Raw genomic sequence first — 21,179 nt, forward strand, 5'->3', positions numbered from 1 at the left:
ATAAAAGATTTCTAAAGCAAACTGGGTTTGATCTCATCACATCAACAGAGGACCCTGTAGCGCAGGCTATACATTTAGCAGATCTTATCCGAATCAACTCACAAAAGTGCTTTAGCATCACATACGAGAGACCGTTGTGTTCAACAGATGGCAAGCGTGTAATTTGGAATACTATCTGCTAGGAACGAAGTGCTTCCTGTACAAATACAAACAAGTGCTACTCGTAGGCCTACAATAAACCTAACACACATACAAGCTATACATTCAGTCTGCAGGAATTCCCCACAAGAGAAACACAAACTTCAAATGCAATCACAATCTAAGCACACAAGCTTGATACTTCTGTCTAAAAACACCCCGTGGACATTCTTGAATAGAACACAGTAGAAACAAAGAGACTTCATATTTCTTGCAAATGACAGCAGTGTCCTTCAGTGTGCCATACTTTAATTCATCAAAACTATTTCAAAGAAACATTTTAATTTATCTTGAATTAGTACACAATTGAATTATTAACTCAAAGTACATTAAAATATCTGCACTTAAATAATCATTCGTCATACTGCATGGCATGCATGTTAAAATGAAGTAGTGAAGGTAAAACATTATTAAAAGCAGTAAAAATTGAGAGGAAAAAATTAGAAATTAAATAAAATAAAAAATCACAATGTTGTAGCCTATATATATATATATATATATATATATAATGTTTATGGCCAAGTTATATTTCTATCCAGGTAAACACATAGTTTCCATACATTCCATCCTGTACAAAATATAAAGTACAATAAATCACACCAATATATATATATATATATATATATATATATATATATGAAACATTTTAAATTTTAAACCAGACTAAATTGGCTTGCTGGTCTTAACTGGACTACTTGGTCTCCCAGCCTGGCTAAGCTGGTGTTAAGCAGGTTTAGCTGGTCGCATAGGTGGTGAAACAGAAAACTGGTACAGTTTCCTTCAAAACCTGCAGCCAGACCTGTCTGAGAGACCAGCAAACCAGCCCAGTCTGGTTTAAGCTGTTTTTGCAGCAGGGGTGCATGTAAACATGAGCCATAAAGTGCGGGCGAAGAGTAGCATAATATAAGGTTACAGTTTATGTTTATTAAATTATGTTTATTGAGCAACCCTGCAGGTCTAAACGCGCCCGTTCCTCAATTTAGAATATTAAAGGTGGAAGAAATAAGAGTCACACACTGACCTGTTGCGGCTTCCTGGGTCTACCCGGTCCCCTCTTCTTTGGCTCGGCAGGAGCAGGCTCGGGCTCGGTTTGCTCCTGCGATCCTGAAGCTTCGCCGGCGGCTTCCTCACCGCGCGCGCTCATCGTGTGTGTGAGTTCCAAACGGAGTCTTAAGCACGTTCTGTTCCTGCAGTCAGTGTCTTGCGCTCACCAATGCGCGCTTATCAAGAACAATGCGCTTAAAATCGGTGTGCACATGAAGGGGATGCAGAATGTAAACTAAAAGCGCGGTATTAATTTGTGAGAAGCACGTGCTGTCTCTTGGTTTGAGAATTTGGCTCACACACGCTGAGGGAAAAAAATCTCCTGTGTAGAATTAAGTGGGGGTGGCTTTAGTAATAAAATAAGCCCGGTTATCGATTGCTATTTGAACGAGACATTCGCAGAGGGAAGTGTGACAGTGAACTGTCAAATCCACACTAGTGCGGATTCAAGAATTTGCGGGGAACGGCTTTCTACGCGGATTGGTTTAAGTCAAAAAATGGGGGCATTTTAAATGCATCCCTGCTGCCCACACGGAAATAAGTCCACAGACTGTGGATGAGGATGAGGTATATACATTTTTTTTTAAAAAGAGGAGAGAGAGAGAGGCGAAAATCACTTTTCCCGTGGGTGGATAACACGGGGAGGGAGGGGGCACGAGAGGCGCAAAAAGAGAGAGAAAAGAATTGGACAACAGCCAGAGAAAACATGAGAAATACTAAGAGGGGAGACCACATTGAGACAAACTCACGTGTCCAGCACCATTCATGTTACTGGCTACACTCCAGAAAAGTTTAAAGACACAGCACAGTTCATAGACTGTTTATTTGTTTGTTTATCTCAAGACATGTTAACGATACGTAACCTTCGCTTTGGGATGTGCTCCGATTCTTTTTTCCTCCTAACGACTTTGTGTCCGCCAACTATTCTTTTAGTGTACTTTTTCCAGGAATAAATATTTGAGAGAAAAGTTTCGTGTTGCATTTACTGCCCTCAGCATTGCCACATGATGAGATCATTTCAGATTTCATCTATTTAGACTTCTTAGAGGGCTGCATGATTGCAATACAATTGGCGTAACAGTATATTAAGAAAAGGAATATTAAAACAACAAATATGGTTTTTTATCCATTTATCCATTTATATATATTAAAATTATCTCTATGTTTGAACAACTAGTGGTCACAAGTAGCTAGTTCTTGATTCATGATTTGCAGCTTATAATTATGCAGTGAAAAAAAAGTGGTCAAGCATTATTCACATCCAAAATAAAAGTTTTTGTTTATTTTATATATGTGCATGTATTGTGTATATTTATTATGTATATATATATATATATATATATATATATAATACACATGTATATATTTATATAATCTCTAATGTATATAAATGTATTTAATATACAAATTTTCTTAAATATATACATGCATTTGTGTGTATTTCTATATACATAATAAACATACACAGCACACACACATATATTATAGTCTATAAACAAAATATTTTATTTGGATGCGATTAATCGCAATTAATTGTTTGACAGCACTAGAAAAAATGCTTTTTATTGCTAATAAAACATGGCAAAAACATGATTTGCTATTCAATAATTGATTCAGATTAATTTAGTAGCCCAGCTGATTCAAATGTGTTTGAATTTATTAGAAGGAAAAAAAAAAGCCATTATTTCCGAATCAGATAACACTTGTCGCGCTGAATGTTTTTCAACGAATGAATGAATAAATAAAGCAAGCATTCATTCTTTGTAAATTGGACTACACTGGTGCCGCTGTATGATTTTGATTCACACAAAAAAAGAACTGCTTTGAGTCGTTAGCTCAGGATTCGGACCACTTCAATGTCATGTACGTGTGTTTCATGCTATAACTTCGGTTTTAAAAAAAGGACCCCGAACGTCATAAAAAAAACATTCAAATAAACATTTGTTTGTAATGTAATGTAAATCCTATATTACCACTAAGGAATCTGATTATTGCTCATTTAATTACAGCGCCAAATTAAATAAATAATTTGACATTTCCACCAATATACACAGTTTACGTCACGCCTCGTGCTATGCAGTTTTACACACTAATCAAAAGTGTGTAAGCGAAAGGGAAGCAGTTGTTTTTTGTCCCTCAAGGCCGCGAGCACAAGCAGATCGACCTCCAACAGCCGCGTTTCTTTGAAGTCTTCCGCCCATCGACGTGGAGTGAGATCAATTACACAAGAACAACAGTGACAGAGAATAAACTGCTTTACGTGGAGGGCCTTTCCCACGATCTGACCAAGCCTGCTCGACCGACGGGGGAGGAATGGCAAAGTCCTCCCAACCCTCTCCAAATGAATACAATTGTGTCAGAGATGGGCTTTATTACCGAGAGCTGGAGGATCTTGAACTCCAAGAGCTGCACAAAGGACAACAAAGATGGAAGAAGGACAGAAAGAAAATTAAAAAGTGCATCGCCAAAGATATAAAATACATGTTTTATGGGTCACTAAATGATGCAAATTTTTTGTCTGGATCTATAAAGGTTAATTTATGAAACATTTTAACATAACATCAAGTAAAGTTATTTTGGTATTTTAAGATTAGGGGGTGTAAATCTACACACACACACACACACACACACAAAAGAAAATAATTAAAAACTTGAAATTCTTAATTAAATATTGAAAAAAGCAAAGTAACCACAACCTTTTTTTTTTTGTCAAATGAAAAATAATAAAATAGAGAATGATATTACAGACCCCAATAGTGTGTCAAGGTCATTTAAAAAATATATAATTCAATTATCAAAATGCATAACCCCGTAGGCTAAATTTAAAAAAATGGGAAGGTAAACATATTTTAATAACTTTTCAAATATCTTTTAAACAGACCATCTCAGACATCATTAACCTTTATACAATGAGCGTCTTAATGTGTGCATGTATAATATAGCTTAATGCACTTTAATGGATTTGTTATGGTTTGGTTACTGAATATTCCTGCTGATTCTAGAGAATTTAATAAATTTTTCTAGTACTTGCGACATGATTCTTTGTATCTGGTGATATGTCAACATCAGGGCGGTTATTTTTACACTACTGCATTTTTATTATTCTTCACTGCATGTTCTTCATCATTATTCGGAAACCGTGTAGTTTGTAGAACTGGCTGCAGAAGGAGTGCTTTGCTTGTGAAAGAGATGGTTAATTTGTAGTTGGTATTCAGTTCATTCATAAAAAAACAGCCCCCAGACCCCCAAAGAAGGTGGAGAAGAGGAATTTCAAACCACTCCCCCGCAGACAGAGCGGCGTCGGGACCGCCAGCGAATGAAACGAATACGATCAATAGCCCCAGCCACAAATTACTGCCCAAAGTACTACCAAGATCGATTACGGCCAACTTGAAACTTTTATCAGAACATGGAGATATATGACTTGAATGTATACAAATTGTGCAAAATGCAGTTGCAGTCTGTCCTTGAAAACTTTTCTATTGTACTAGCATTCATAAAAAAATTAAAAAGTATATATATATATATATATATATATATATATATATATATATATATATATATATATATATATATATATATATATATGAATAAACACAAAATTTATAATTAATTCCTAAATTAATAAATAAAAATCCTAAAAGTAAAAAAAGCATTAAAAGTAATGATTGTGGTGGTAAATCACGAGAATGCAGGCCAAATCTGCAGAAACGTGAAAGAAACAAAGCGCTCACAGGGTGTAAAAAAGCAGGAGCATGTGCATTTCAAAAGACATTCTTTGGGTTGGACACAGATTTCCTTTTTTTCTCTCTCTCGGACAGAGGAGGGGAGCACTCGTCCACCGCGGCACACTAAAAAGATTTGAGACCAACCCCAGCCCCTTTGCCACCCGATGTCAATTTTAACCATTTCACCCCCAGACGGCCTCAAAGCGGCCTACACATATGCGATACATTTATGAAAGCCGGCTGCCATGGGCCGACAGCCACACATCAGACACAAACTGTTAAAGCATTTTCCTCTTCACTTCAGTCTCAAAGCTGCATAAGTAGCGGTAAGAGAAAAAAAATGACACAGAAAAGGTTCAATGCTTATGGGACATATCAAATCTAGTGAAGAAGTCCCAGGCAATGAGATGAGCAAGTTTTACTGTTTGTTACAAATGAATCTCAGATGTTTTCTTCCCATTTCACACGGCTAATCACATTTTCTGTATTCATTTTAAAGGAAAATTTATTTAAATATGACAAAATGCATTAAATAAAGTCTTAGCAGCTGAAAGGAAATAAGCTAAAATATTTGATAATATTTAGTAATATTATATACTATTGATATTTAATGTGCATGAGATATGTTACTATTATTATTTAATGTGCATGAAAGAGAAAGCATATATTAATAATGCAATATTTATAATAATATAATAAATATATTATACATTTTCATTTATTATTATAATGTATATGAACTGTGAAGGAATAATTTATGTATTGTTCATTTACAGAGTACACACACATAATATAATAATTATAATAAAATAGAATATAATAATAAATATATAATTTTATGTTCATATATTGTAATTATATGTAAAATTATATAATTTTGTAAATTAAATTAAAAACAATTACATAAATTACCTACATTCTATAATTACATATTATATATTATTATAACATCTAATAGATAGATAGATAGATAGATAGATGTGTGTATGTGTGTTTGTGTGTGTGTGTGTGCGTGTGCGTGCATTTACATGTAATTTTATACATATATTTGGCCAAAATATTTAATAAAAAATGTGTTTGAGATGGAGGAAACATATACTACTAATAATTAATATTATAATTAAATATTATTATTATTATTATTTCTCTTTCTCTCTCTCTCTCTAAATATATTAGACATTTACAAGTAGATACACACACAGTATAAAAGCCAACATGGCAGTCTGGTCACTGAGAAATGGACTATCTAGGGTCAGTCACCTTGTCGAGGGGTTAAAGGTGACGTGGGGCCATAAAGACAAATTATCAGCCGGAGCTGTCTCTCCCATCCCCTCCCTTCTGAAGTGACATAGACGTCTGGCCAGCTCCCAGGCCACCTTGGAGAGACGGGGAGGCAATGTGTGCAAGCTCACACAAACTCCCACCTCACCGAACCGGAGTCCCCTGTGAATGGCAGGGTCTGCTGGTCTATTCATAGTCTCCAGGCTCTCGTATTCCTAATGTAGTCAGATGGAAAAGGAAAGGGTGACCTGTCTATATGGAAATGGACCTCAGTGATTGGGAAGCAGGTACAATGTGGCGTCACAGGTCAACAGAAGGTGCTGATCCAGGAGAACACTTGCGTGTCACTGTGTCAAGAAGCTACAGTTAGTTTACTGTTTACTACGGGATTCACACGCAGCACTGGAGATGCTGGCTTAGTATAGATCTCCTACACACCTTAATGGGATTGTTCACTCACAAAAATATTTAGATTCATGTATTTGAATTACATGAAAAATTGTCATTTATTTAAGTTACACCTTCTGAACTACAACTTAATTTCATACATAAATGAAACAAGGTAAGATTTCTGCACTCAAAACCATGGCTTAGCAAACTTTATTTATTCCAATTACTTATAATCTGCATAATCAGTTAGTCATTCTAAATAAAAAAAATCAACCAACTTTTATCATATAATTTAAAATAAGTTGCTTAAACTGTTAAGTATAATCTTGGATGTACAAGTCATTTCAAATTACATTAAACTGACCTGACCTGACCTCATATAAAAATGTTGAATTTGCTTAACTTACTTTAATGAATTAATGTAAAAACATAAGTTGTCTGATGGCCCAGGGCAACTGTGCTTTGGCTCTTGACCCGGTGGAAAGATCAGATGTGAATGCTGTACGTGAGGCATTCGTCAGTAAAGCAGCTATAAGGGAAGTTCATGTCATGCTGGTTTGTTGATAAGACAATAAGAGAGGGTCTTTGAGGACTTTCTGTTGGGATATATTACTATAAACATCTTGAGCTGGTTTGGATGATGATGAGTGAACAATAAGACTTCTTTAATGTCAGATAGTTAAAATAAATAACATGGTTTAGATAATAATATGCTATTAATATATGGCCAGCCTAAACTACCTGTTTTAGGAAATTCAGGTAATTTCAAGAGGTTTTTAAACCATCTATTAAATAAAAGAATAACCAGTGTGGAGAATGGATAGATAAAAATAAATAAATAAATAAATAAAAACAAAATAGCCTAGATTTTAATTTTTCATTGCTCTCCAATAATATTTAACTACTTAAATATTACTAATTTATAATGAAGCATATTTTAACCTATAAAAAAAGATCATTTTTTAAAGACTAAACTTTTACCTTTCCTAAATCATAATTTTTTTAATGTACTCTGACCATGTCTTTTTTGTATGTGTATGCTAAACTTGCTCTTTGTGTTTAAGAACTTCCACTGCCGGAAACTCTCAGCATGTTAACTTCCTGTGATGGAGGCATTCAGGAAACCAAGAGCAGAAAAACCCACTGACCTTTGACCTCCGTGATGCTGGCCAGACTTTTACCTCCACACTTTGTTAAGGTCAGAGTGTAACCAACACAAAGGATGTACCTCCCAAGCTGAGCTGAAGCGCGAAGACTTTGCTCACAGTTTTTTTTTCTCTCCACCTTCCTTGCTCTCTTGCAACTAGATAAACTAATTAGCTGACTAGTTAAAGAATGCACACAATCTCAAGCGACTACAATGAGTCAAAAGCAGCAGACAGGCAACAATGCATTTCATGCTTTTAAGAGCCCTCAAAAACATAACCTTCACATTAGCCATGGAAAAAGATGATAGCGGGGGGTCCTGCCCCAGTTAAGCAATAGAAATGCTACCTTGAGCATTCTCCAGTTATCATAGAGCTGGCTGCCATCTGAAAGTAGCACCTGAGCCGTCTCTTCTCCTCAATGCCACTCTAAATGTGTGTGCTGCAGATGACAGCTGGCAGGCCAAAGGCTCCATCTGCCGGCACAGATGAGAGAAGTTGACAACTATCCCCATTCACTCATTCACTAAAGTTCAGAGGACGCCAAATGAGCACATTCCACTGAACGCCCCCAGCTCTGCTAAATCTATCTCTCAGTGCACCTCACTGTCAAGAGAGACATACAGCGTCACTGCTTTGTCTCTGAGACATGTTCAGATTTACAGCACACTTTATTAAAGCTAGACGTTTAATAAAGACCAAGAAAAAAAAACCACACAAAAAAAAAACATTGTATTAGTCAAAATTATTGATTTTTCTTTTATGCCAAAAAATCATTAGGGTATTAAGTAAAGATCATGTTTCATGAAGATAAATATATCAAAACTTCATTTTTTGATTAGTAATATGCATTGCCAAGAATTCATTCAGACAATTTCAAAGGTGATTTTCTCAGTATTACATTTTTTTTTTTGCACCCTCAGATTCCAGATTTTCAAATAGTTGTATCTCGACCAAATATTGTCTGATCCTAACAAACCATACATCTGTCACGGAGTCACAGCCTACACCCTCTCTACATGCCACGCCTACTCGTTCACAATCACCAGAATTCTGAACACCTGTCCATCATCACCAGGCTCTCATATAAGGACCATCACTTCCCCTCACTCCTCGTCTGATCTAGCACTGACCCACATGTACTTACCTGAACCCTCGCTATCATTGTTGCTCCCCTTGATACCCGTTGTTCCTTCATCGTCAGTTCCTCTGTGCCGCCTTCCGATTCTGTCATCTACTTCCATCACAACCAGAGCTAAGTTCCAACCTTCTTCGTGTCAAGACTATTCCTGTTACTTCACCTGTGTCTGAAACCTCTTTCACAATAAATACTGCTACACGTTCACCTACCTCTGTGTTCCCGTCTTGTGTCTGACAGAAGATCAGACCATATGCAGAGCTCTCCAGACACAGGCGGGGACCGCACAGCGGATCCATTTGCTGCACTGGTTCACGCTGTACGGTCCTCACTACCACAACCCACAACGAACCTAACCCATGTTTCTTCCGAGATCATCACGGCCGTACAGCAAGCACTCCAGCAGCCACCTGCAACAACGTCTACTTCGTCAGCTGCCTCTGCCAATCCCGTGGCCCAACCAGCGACATACAGCGGCGCGGTGGAGGATTGCAGCAGGTTTTTGCTTCAGTGCTCGCTCTACATCGAGGCCAACACTCACCTGTTCCAGAATGAACGCGGTCGCGTTGCATTCGTCATCTCGCTTCTCTCTGGACGAGCAATACAATGGGCTCAACCCCTCTGGGAAACAAATGCTCCGGTAAAGACTTCACTCTCCACCTTCTTTGCACACATGAAAGATGTTTTTGGTCATTATACCGCTGAACTGTCCGTCCATGATCAGTTATATCATATTCATCAAGGAGAGGAGTCCGTCAGCATGTATGCTCTCCGATTTCGCACTCTGGCTTCAACGAGTGGTTGGAACGAAACTGCTTTGATAACTGCTCTTCGTCATGGTCTGCGAAGGGAGGTTCAGCAGCCAATAGTCGTCTACGACCATACCATGGGACTTGAGAATCTTATTCAGAAGACTATCAGAGTGTCACAACGTTTATACACCTCCCACATGAATACTCCCGCTGTCAATCCTCTGCCTGCTTCAACATCTGTCGCCGCCCCAGCACCTGAACCAATGCAGGTTGATTCAAACCATCTGACCAACGCGGAGCGTCTTCGATGGATGAATAATCGCCTGTGTCTTTATTGTGGGGGAGACGGACATGTGATTTCCAACTGCCCGGTCCGACCTCCACACCCAGCGGTGAGTACCCTCCAATTTCCACCTCAAACCTCTCAACTTATTAAGACTCTGGTCCATGTCGGTAATTCTCATTCCTGTGTTTCAGCGCAAGCCCTCATCGACTCTGGGTCAGCTGGGAGCTTCATTAGCACCCAAGAATTAAATGTTTGTCAGAAGAAATGCTCAGTCGACCTGAGAATACTCACCATCCAAGGAAAGCCGCTGGGTAGAGGTTGTGTCCGCCATTACTCCCCCACACTATTCCTCCGCGTTGGCAGCCTGCATATGGAGGAAATCACGTTCATGGTGCTGGCGGAGTCAACCGCGGACATCATCCTGGGACGCCCCTGGTTAAACGCCGACCAGCCACATATCCAATGGGCAACCGGTGAGATTCTCAAATGGAGTGATGAATGTTTTGAGAAGTGTATTAATCACCCAAGAAAGCCTCAACCGAAATCTCCCGCAACTCCTGATCTTCTTCCTGTCCTGTCCACCTCTGTGGAGAGCCCGGCAACTAATGTGATAGTGGAAATCCCACCAGCGTACCGGGCGTTCCAGGATGTATTCAGCAAGCAGTTGGCTACACGTCTACCACCTCATCGGCCATGGGACTGTGCCATCGACCTCCTGCCTGGAGCGACCCTCCCAAAGGGTCGGATCTACCCTCTGTCCATCCCGGAACAGAAGGCCATGGAGGAGTACGTTCAGGAGGCCCTGCGTCAGGGATTCATTCGTCCATCTACGTCCCCTGACGCTTCGAGTTTCTTCTTCGTGGCCAAAAAGGATGGAGGCTTGAGGCCGTGCATAGACTACCGTCACCTGAACTCCCAAACAGTGAAATTCAGTTATCCCCTTCCTCTGGTCCCAGCAGCTCTGGAACAGCTACGAGGTGCCCGTATCTTCTCTAAGCTCGATCTCCAAAGTGCCTACAATTTGAAGAGGCGATGAATGGAAGACTGCCTTCATAACCCCGTCAGGACACTACGAATATCGGGTTATGCCGTATGGCCTGTCCAACTCTCCATCCGTCTACCAGAACTATATGAATGAGATCTTCCGTGAGTACCTGAATCGCTTTGTCATCATCTATATAGACGATATCCTGATATACTCCAGTAACATGAAAGAACATGAGAAGCATGTACTCCAAATCCTTCAAAAACTACGAGAACATCAACTGTTTCTAAAATTAGAGAAGTGTGAGTTCCATACCTCCACCATCCAATTCTTAGGCTACATCATCAACCAACATGGTATCAAGATGGACCAGAGGAAGGTGGAAACCATCCAGCAGTGGCCATTACCCAACACCGTGAAAGAACTTCAACACTTCTTGGGATTTGCCAATTTCTACCGACGCTTCATTAACCAGTACAGTATGCTTATTGCTCCTCTCACTTCTATGCTAAAGAACCGGCCCAAGTCACTCTCATGGACAACACCTGCCCGAGAAGCCTTCTCCCTACTGCAACAGGCCTTCCTATCGGCTCCGGTCCTGGTTCACCCCAATCCAGATCTACCCTTCATATTGGAGGTTGACGCCTCAGCAACCAGGATCGGAGCGGTCCTCTCTCAGCGGCAGGGTGACCCCCCACGGCTCCATCCATGTGCCTTCTATTCAAAAAAGTTATCCCCGGCGGAGCAGAATTACGACGTGGGAAACCAGGAGCTCCTAGCCATAAAATCAGCTCTCGAGGAATGGAGACACTGGCTGGAGGGAGCCAAGCAACCTTTCCAAGTCATTACAGATCATCGCAATCTTGAGTATCTCAGAGAATCCAAAAGCTTGAATCATCGCCAGAACGATGGGCTCTCTTCTTCACCTGATTTAATTTCCAGGTCACCTATAGATCAGGTGACAAGAACGGTAGAGCGGATGCCCTTTCTCGCCTTTACCAAGCCGATCCTGAACCATCCGTTCCTGAACCCATTCTCCCTCCAGCCGTGCTTGTTAACCCGATTCAGTGGACCATCAACCAACAGATTACTAATGAGAATCTACAAAACCCAGCTCCGCCGGGAGGTCCAGAGGGGCGTCTCTATGTTCCCCCAACCCATCGCCAGCCCCTCTTGGACTTAACTCATACATCCCCGGGCTCTGGACACCCAGGCAGGAGAAGGACCCTCTCGCTCCTGCAACAACGCTACTGGTGGCCCGCCATGGCTCGGGACGTCTCTCGATATGTGCAAGGGGGCTCAGTCTGTGCCGTTGCTGACACCCCTAGGAAGCTTGTGCCTCTGCCCATCCCCGAGCGACCCTGGACGCACATTGGAGTAGACTTTATAACCGATCTTCCTCCATCCCAAGGTTACACTAGCATCCTGGTCGTGGTTGATCGATTCTCTAAATCTTGCAAACTACTTCCCCTCAAGGGTCTACCTACTGCTCTACAGATGGCAGAAGCACTCTTCCATCAAGTTTTCCGCCACTTCGGACTCCCAGAGGACATTGTCTCGGATAGAGGTCCCCAATTCATCTCACGCATCTGGAACGCCTTCGTCCGTCTTCTAGGGGTGTCCATCAGTCTCTCCTCCGGATACCATCCTCAAACCAACGGCCAGACTGAGTGTAAGATCCAGGAAGTCGGGAGATTCCTGAGACTGTATTGCCACCAGAACCAGGACAGCTGGAGCCAATACCTACCCTGGGCTGAATACGCACAAAATTCACTCTGTCAAACTACCACTGGGCTCACCCCGTTTCAATGTGTCCAGGGCTATCAGCCACCTCTCTTCCCCTGGTCAGGTGAGCCCTCCGAGGTTCCAGCTGTCAACCACTGGTTCCAGCAAAGCGAGAGGGTCTGGGACTCGGCTCACGTGCATCTCCAACAGGCAGTCCGGAGACACAAGGAACAAGCCGACGCCCGAAGGGGTCCCACTCCGCAATACCAACCTGGCCAGAAGGTTTGGCTATCCACTCGGGATATCCGTCTCCGGCTGCCTTGCCGTAAGCTGAGTCCCCAGTATATTGGTCCATTTACCATCGAGAGGCAGCTGAACGAAGTAACCTACAGACTCAACCTCCCTGCTCACTACCGTATCTCACCTTCATTCCATGTCTCGTTACTGAAACCTCACACTGACCCTTTGTCTCCTCCCTTCACAGAGTCTGGTGATGATGTGGTACCTCCTCCTCCTGCCATTGATGAGACTCAAAACATCAACCGGGTACGGGCCATCCTCGACTCCAGACGACGGGGTCCACAGTTGGAATAGCTCATGGACTGGGAAGACTACGGCCCCAAGGAACGATGCTGGGTGAACCGCAACGACATCCTGGACCCTACCCTATTTACCCAATTCCATCAGGAACACCCAGATCGTCCAGCTCCTCGGGGTCGTGGCAGACCCCGTCGTCAACATCCCGTGGAGGGGGTACTGTCACGGAGTCACAGCCTACACCCTCTCCACATGCCACGCCTACTCGTTCACAATCACCAGAATTCTGAACACCTGTCCATCATCACCAGGCTCTCATATAAGGACCATCACTTCCCCTCACTCCTCGTCTGATCTAGCATTGACCCACATGTACTTACCTGAACCCTTGCTATCATTGTTGCTCCCCTGGATACCCGTTGTTCCTTCATCGTCAGTTCCTCTGTGCCGCCTTCTGATTCTGTCATCTACTTCCATCACAACCAGAGCTAAGTTCCAACCTTCTTCGTGTCAAGACTATTCCTGTTACTTCACCTGTGTCTGAAACCTCTGTCACAATAAATACTGCTACACGTTCACCTACCTCTGTGTTCCCGTCTTGTGTTTGACAACATCAATGGAACCCTAATTTATTAAGCTTTCAGATGAATTGCCAATTAAGACTTATTTTGTGGTCCAGGGTCACATATAGAAAAAATGTATCTTAAAAAATTATCTTAAAACAAGGCTTGCATTTTTTGAGTAAATATATATATTTATTATTTGCATATTTATTTTGCATTGTATATACTGCAATTTATACGTGTATGTATTTAGATATTTTTAGTGCAGATCATATATAAAAAAAATATTATTTCCATACATTATATATACCGGTATATATATATTATATATATATATATATATACACACACACACACACACACACATACACACACACACAAAGTATGTCTATATATAATAAGTACAATATATTACAAGCACACACACACACACATTTATTGAATTGAATATATTGCAATTTATAAGTGTATTTTTATATGCTTTTAATGCAGATCATATACGCTATAATAAAAGTTATTATTTATATATATATACTTTTTTACATATAAAAACTACGCTAAGTAAGTCTGGAAGTAAAGAAGTTGAGAGTAAACGTTATCGATGGTTGTAAATCAATGAGTACATTTCTGTGTTCAACTGTTTATTTTACTTCCACACAGTTGTTGTAAAAGAAATTCCTTTTTTCTCCACACGCTCTTCTGTCATATGGCAACAGCAATCCCAACTATGTTCTACAGGGGGTTTTGCCAAGTGGAGACACATGTAAATTTTATGAATAGACCAACTTTTGGTCAGTACAGAATCTCTGTTCTTATATTGGCTGAATGCAGTCTAACAGAGTGCAGTAAACCGCAACTTTGTGAGTTTTTCCTCGAAGGCAAACGTTTTTCCAGCAGAGGAAATATTTTCGGAGACACGATGTCCCTGTCACACACACACACATCTATCTATGTACAAATACAAACATGCACGCACAACACACATTCATACACAGTCTCAGTGTAGTCCTGATAAATTCAGCTCTGTTCTTCAATTAACTCGTTTTCATTGACAAATTTATGGAAAGCTGGCCTCCGAGACAGGAAGTCTTCAAAAGAGAGCGCACATTCCTGATCTCCCCAAAAAACAGCTCAAGTGCAGCTGCCACTGTGAACTTCACTACCATCACATGGAGCAGAACATGCCTGGTCACAAAAAACTATTATAAACAAGATTTTTTATAATTATTATACAAGCAGTTTTATATTCCAATTCAATCCCAGTAAGCTGAAATGATAGCACTTCTGACATAAATGTTGATTGTTATAAATATATTTATAAAGTTAAATCATCTAATTTATGTGGCTAGACTCCTGAAACAGTTTATAGATTTATAGATTTGTTTATAGATCATATTTTTAGATTCATGGACTGGCTGTTTTCATTTCCATTCTAAGAGCTTCAGAATAACCCAGATTTTTGCTCTTTAATTAATAAAATACAAACAAAACAAACAAATAAGCAGTTCAAAATGATCAAAAACCTAGAAGAATTTGTGCTGGTTTAAAAATATGCGTATTCTGTAAAGCATTTGGGACTTATAACCGAAAATCTTCATTGATCCATTCAGACCTAAGTGTCTATATCCTAACTGTTTTCTGATAAACACTCCCCTTTTCACATTTCAATGAAGACAAGGGTTTAATGGGTCATTGACTTCAGTTATTGATCCGTTTCTTTTTAAGTAAATCAGTATTTAGATGTTTGAGATAAGGACACAGACTTCAGCAAAAGCTACATACCTTTCTGAAAGCTTTCTGCCGTCACCTGTAGTTTAGTTAGAGGCCTGGAGAAAGGGTCAGTCCCCGTGACCTTTGTTTAGTTTTAGGGCTGGGTAAGGGGGTGAGACCTGTTGCATCCGGAATGTATGGAATGTTAGAAGATATAAAAGAAGTGAGGGAGGAGACACTAAAGGTCAATGTTGTCATTACCTGCAAAATCCACAAAAGTTAGCAGTTTCTGCTTTCTCTGTCATTTACAGTCCTTTTGCAGTGACACCAATTTAGAGAAAGCCCTATTTTTGCTTATTAACAGAAATGAAATGAAAATATGAAAAAAGGCTTAAAAGCAAGCTAAAATTATGAACACATTAAAGAAAAAACAAGAAAAAATACTCAATATCAACACTACTTGAGCTAAAATCTAACCAATATAACATTAACATATTACTTATAAATACACTTTTAGACATTAGCGATCTGCAAATACCTGTAATAAAGAATAAAATAATCATAAATGAGATTCTTCAATATCTCAGATGGTTCTCCTAGAAATAAATAGGAATTAAATTAGAGAAAATGTAGAATTTTTAAATCAAATGATTCGTTTGCGAACCGGATATCACTACACTGCAGTGAAGTCTCTCACAACAGACCCGGAAGAGAAGACAATGCTGAATAAAGTCGTAGTTTTTGTTATTTTTGGACCAAAATGTATTTTCGATGCTTCAACGAATTCTAACTGACCCTCTGATGTCACATGGACTACTTTGAAGATGTTTTTCTTACCTTTCTGGACATGGACAGTATACCGTACACACAGTTTCAATGGAGGGACAGAAAGCTCTCGGACTAAATCTAAAATATCTTGAACTGTGTTCCGAAGATGAACGGAAGTCTTACGGGTTTGGAACGACATGAGGGTGAGTCATTAATGACATAATTTTCATTTTTGTGTGAACTATCCCTTTAATGCTAAAAGCAATAAAAGTTTTTTCAGGAAGGGTGCCTTCAGCTTGTTTATTTCCATATAATATTATGGCACACGGTTGCATCAAACATTGGTATAAAGCTATTCAAAACATAATTCAATGTAAAATGTGATAATAGTAATTAATAATCGCAATTACAGTTTCAAGGGAATAACTGACAATTATGATTTTTTTCATAATCATGCAGCCCTGATAATTACTATGTTAAAATGGTTTCATTTTTGAGGAATTAAAATTTGAATACAAGGCACTTTATGTGTCATGACAGATTGCTGTAGAGCCTGCAGTTCAAGCACATGAACCGATCATCTCTTTTTCATTACTTGTTATAGCATGAAAAAAACATGAATGAACTTCAAATTGGTATCTTGTTTCAACCATGGAAAGACATCAATTCATACTATTTTTCAAGTCTACCAACTTTAATTTACTCTCTTGTCTGGTTTGTTTGATTCAGCATTATGATTGGTCAGATCGCCTCTCAATCAAACCCCCTGTGAATGTGGGACGTGAGATGTGTATTGATGTCTTTCCACAGTTTGAAGGGACAATTGAGAAGACTCCTGAGCAAAAGCAACCTGTGAGAAATAATCATCATCATCGCTTCTCAGTCATGTCTCACTTGAACATTAATATCAATAGCATCACTATCATGACTTTGAAGAAAATGTTTCCAAACCAATACTATCTAAAAAGAAGCATCTGGAATGGCATACCATTTTACCCCAGACTTGGAGTCTTCTGGTTTATGTTTACATATTGATCCTGTAGAGAGAAAATTTAGGGGCATTGTTGATTAGACCAAATGCTAACAGCTGCCTAATCTCACTACCCAAATAGGCAACCTGAAGTATTTGCCAAAAGCCCATTCACCATTAGCCTAAACAAACAGAGTAAGTAAAACAACACTGGATCGCCATGAAACACCTGCCAAGGCCAACAGTAGAACATCAGATTAAAGCAAAGTTAGTTTAACTCATTCGCTTGAGTGGCGGAGGGTGACACCGGAGTTTGCGAAGTCAAACTAAGGTTTAGTCTTTTGCAATTGCATTTCTAATATGTCATTACTATAGAAGAACAAACACTAGCATTAATTAACAAATACAGCTGGTCAGTATAGCGACATTATGATCAGAAGAAGAAAACTAAAGTATGTCACAAAACACATGTGCATAAACTACATATTAAGCAATAGATTCAGTTATGAAAATGTACATATGCTAATATGTAACTAGTATGTATATTTCCTGATGTGGATTGTGTAAATAAATGCCATCTCAGTGTGTCTGTCTGGACAACCTCTGGCAGTGGTAGAGCGCGTGAGCACTGCTCACAGGGACCCTAAAAGAATGCACTTTCTGTGGGCCCGCTCCAAGATTTGTTTTGAAAAGAAGCCAGGGGAAAGTCTGGAAGGCTAAGTGGAAGCAACTGAGCAGCGGTGACATCCTAAAGATTTGGCATTCGCTCAATGCTCCCCGCCGCCCAGGGAGCCAGAGGCAAGTTTACTTGCTTTGGAAAAGAAGAAAAAAAAGAGAGAGTAAAAAGCGTGAATGAGGGGAAAATTTTTTTTTGTGAGCTGGTAAGTGTTTTCTTGGTGCTCCATAGCAACCGAATGTTGTATGCATGTCGGTGTTTGATTTAACGTTTATCTGTTTTAGTCATAGGTTTTGGCTTTTGACAACAATGCACTTTAACTTTACATAATATTATGTCATGTTATATTAGTCAATTTTAATATGATGTTTATGTATGTTTAAAAATATATGAATATTTGGTTAAACATGCATTAACACGTAGAAAAAACTAAATCAAATAACCATCCAAATTTAGCTGGAAAATGCAAGAGCCTGCACTCAAGTCATATCATACTGCATGTTACAGTATATGGCTTAGCATAAGTCAAGGTATCCAAACTAACAATAACTGTTTTGTTTGCAATTTCATGGACACAAACCAAAGCACTGGAATATAATTTTAAACCCATCATGGTCATTTCACCTTGCACCTCAAGAAGAATTTAATCATATTGCACGGAAATCAATACATCTCGTCTTTCTGTTTTTCCTTGTTAAACAAAAAAGTCCTTAAGAAACTAGTCTGATTCTTTCTATGGGAAATGGTGAATGAAGTTGCTTGGTTGAAGGCATGGATTTACATTTTCAATTCAGAGTTTAAATCAAAGAGCAGTTGTTCTGAGCGGCTCAGTTCTCCAGAAGATTTTCCACATTTCTGGGCTGCAGAGCGGAGGGAAATTCCCATGGCTTCCTCCACAGTTTGACTAAGTTGTTCCAGAACAGAACCATTTTATTCTCAGGTATGCAAATCGTGAGTGCTTTGTAACCATTCTATATTTAACTCTGGGCTCAGAGATACTGCCTTTCCTCCCATGGGCTATGGGAGAGAGGGGGCCATCTAAGAACTTAATCTTGTCTTTTCCTCCAGACGCAAGTTCTGCACAGGCTGAAACTACAAAGACATAAATGGCCTCTTGTCAGTTTTATGGTGTCAGCTCTTGAATACGCACTTATAAAAGCTAATTTTTACTTGACAGTATGAACCACAGAACTCGGCAAAGAAACAAGAGGCCCAGTGGCCACAATTTCACTCCACTTTCTTCTCTGCATAATTGATCCCAGAACCTTCGGATGCCGTTCTCAACTTCCTTTCTCACAAACACACACCTCTACCTATTAATTAATCACACGGCTAACATGTTCCATACATCCTCTACTTAAAGAATAAATGACCTTTAACCACACTTCCCTGTGTCAATATGGTATGGCACCATTCCGTCCACTGCAAAACAAAGGCACCCACTGGTTATTATCTCAAATGTCTAAAACGGAGACATCAGATTCATTATACACTACACAAATGGCTCTGTTTCAAGGCTTAAAGGGATAGTTCACCCAAAAATGTCATTAATTCTGTCATTAATTACTCACCCTCATGTCGTACCAAACCTGCAAGTCCTTTGTTCATCTTCAGATATTAGGATATTTTATATGAAATCCGAGAGACATCTGATCCTGCATAGACTGCAACATAACTATAACATTCAAGGCCCAGAAAGGTAGTAAGTACATTGTTAAAATAGCCCATGTGACATCAGTGGTTAAACTGTAATTTTCTGAAGCTACAAGAATACTTTTTGTGTGCAAAGAAAACCAAAATAACGACTTCATTTGACAAGTTCTTATCTTCCATGTCAGAATTCATTCTGCGTTAACAAAAGTATGACAACTTTTTTTTTTGTACACAAAAATTATTCTCGTAGCTTCATAAAATTACAGTTTAACCACTGATGTCACATTGACTAATTTAACAATGTACTTACTACCTTTCTGGGCCTTGAACATGTCAGTTGTGTTGCTGTCTATGCATGGTCAGAAAGCTCTTGAATTTCATCAAAGTACTTTAATTTGTGTTCTGAAGATGAACAAAGATCTTGCGGGTTTGAAACGACATGAGGGTGAGTAATTATTGACAGAATTTCCATTTTTGGTGAACTATGCCTTTAAGCTTTCACTTTGTAATAGCAATCCCACTGGTCCATACGTTTCTGCATTCATCACCTATTAAAGCTTCGCCAAAGCATCTGCTCAACCCCTCGGACAGCTGCGAGGTCATTCACAGGACACATTCACTGGGTTCATCAGGATATGTGCTTGAGATGCAAACTTAGGCAGTCAAAACAACCTGGCAGATTCAAAACAAACAGGCACAGAAATTATGTTTTCCCGGCTCGAGAGTTGCAGGACTTAGACTCTTCATTCCAATACACCAGCTGCAGACAGACAAACACGTCCCCAATAACAGCACATACTCCTAAACCAACCACAGGGGTCATGGTGAGCCTCATCCTTTTGACCAACTTCAAAACATATAGCTGCTTTTTAATTCCCTGTCTTGGGAAAATAATGTCTTAACGAAGCTGCAAATGAACTATCTGAAGAACACAGATCACCGCCGGACACTTCCTGATAATAATGCTAGGAATAACAAGGCGGCTAGATCCTGGGGTTTATTTATGTTCAGCATGCTGGAGAGGTGGTGTGGTGATCGCCTGGTGGCATTCCAAAGCTGTGATGTCTCAACTGTAGATGGCAAACTCCACTTCTGCAAAAGTACTGCAAGACAACAGCAAAGGGAAAGACAACCTGCACAATATTCCCAATCAACTTAACCATTTAGTTTAGTATCAAAACGATTGCAATGTGATTGGTAAAACCTCGGGTAAAATATATCTTGAGTGCATTTGGAACCAATCAGACTAAAGGCGCACTTGGTACAAGCAGGGCCTGGTAGAGGCAGAGTGTTGCCTCCAAGCTCGAGGCCCTGGCGATACTGCATACCCTTGGCCCTTCATGTGGTTTCTGTCAAATTGCATCATTTGGAATGAGGCCACAGGCAGCCTCTGTCCCTCTGCCCCCACACTGCTCATTGAAAAAAGTAAATACTTGGCAGAAGTTAACAGAGCTGAAATGAGATCATTGACTTTTCTTCAGGAAAGGAGTCACAACACATCCATCAAACAAATGTCTGATATAGCTGGCAGAGCTACACTATTCCACAAGTTCTTTTTTTTACTCTCACTTCAGTGCTTTGTCCTCCCTTTCTTCTTCAATTGCCAGATTATGACATCTAAAACATTCAG

At 39.7% G+C, this 21,179-nt stretch overlaps 1 protein-coding gene across 1 annotated transcript in view; it reads right to left on the reverse strand.

Annotated features, from left to right (window-relative positions):
* Nucleotides 1-1,809, reverse strand: part of LOC132105695 (high mobility group protein HMGI-C-like) — a 34,650-nt gene extending 32,841 nt beyond the window's left edge. The window contains exon 1 of the mRNA XM_059510999.1: nt 1,220-1,809. Coding sequence (XP_059366982.1) covers nt 1,220-1,342 — 123 coding nt within the window. The 5' untranslated portion in view covers nt 1,343-1,809. The remainder of the gene's footprint in view (nt 1-1,219) is intronic.
* Between the last annotated feature and the right edge of the window lie 19,370 nt (nt 1,810-21,179).

The sequence above is a fragment of the Carassius carassius genome, chromosome 26 (assembly GCF_963082965.1).
Source record: "Carassius carassius chromosome 26, fCarCar2.1, whole genome shotgun sequence".
Taxonomy (NCBI): Eukaryota; Metazoa; Chordata; class Actinopteri; order Cypriniformes; family Cyprinidae; genus Carassius; species Carassius carassius.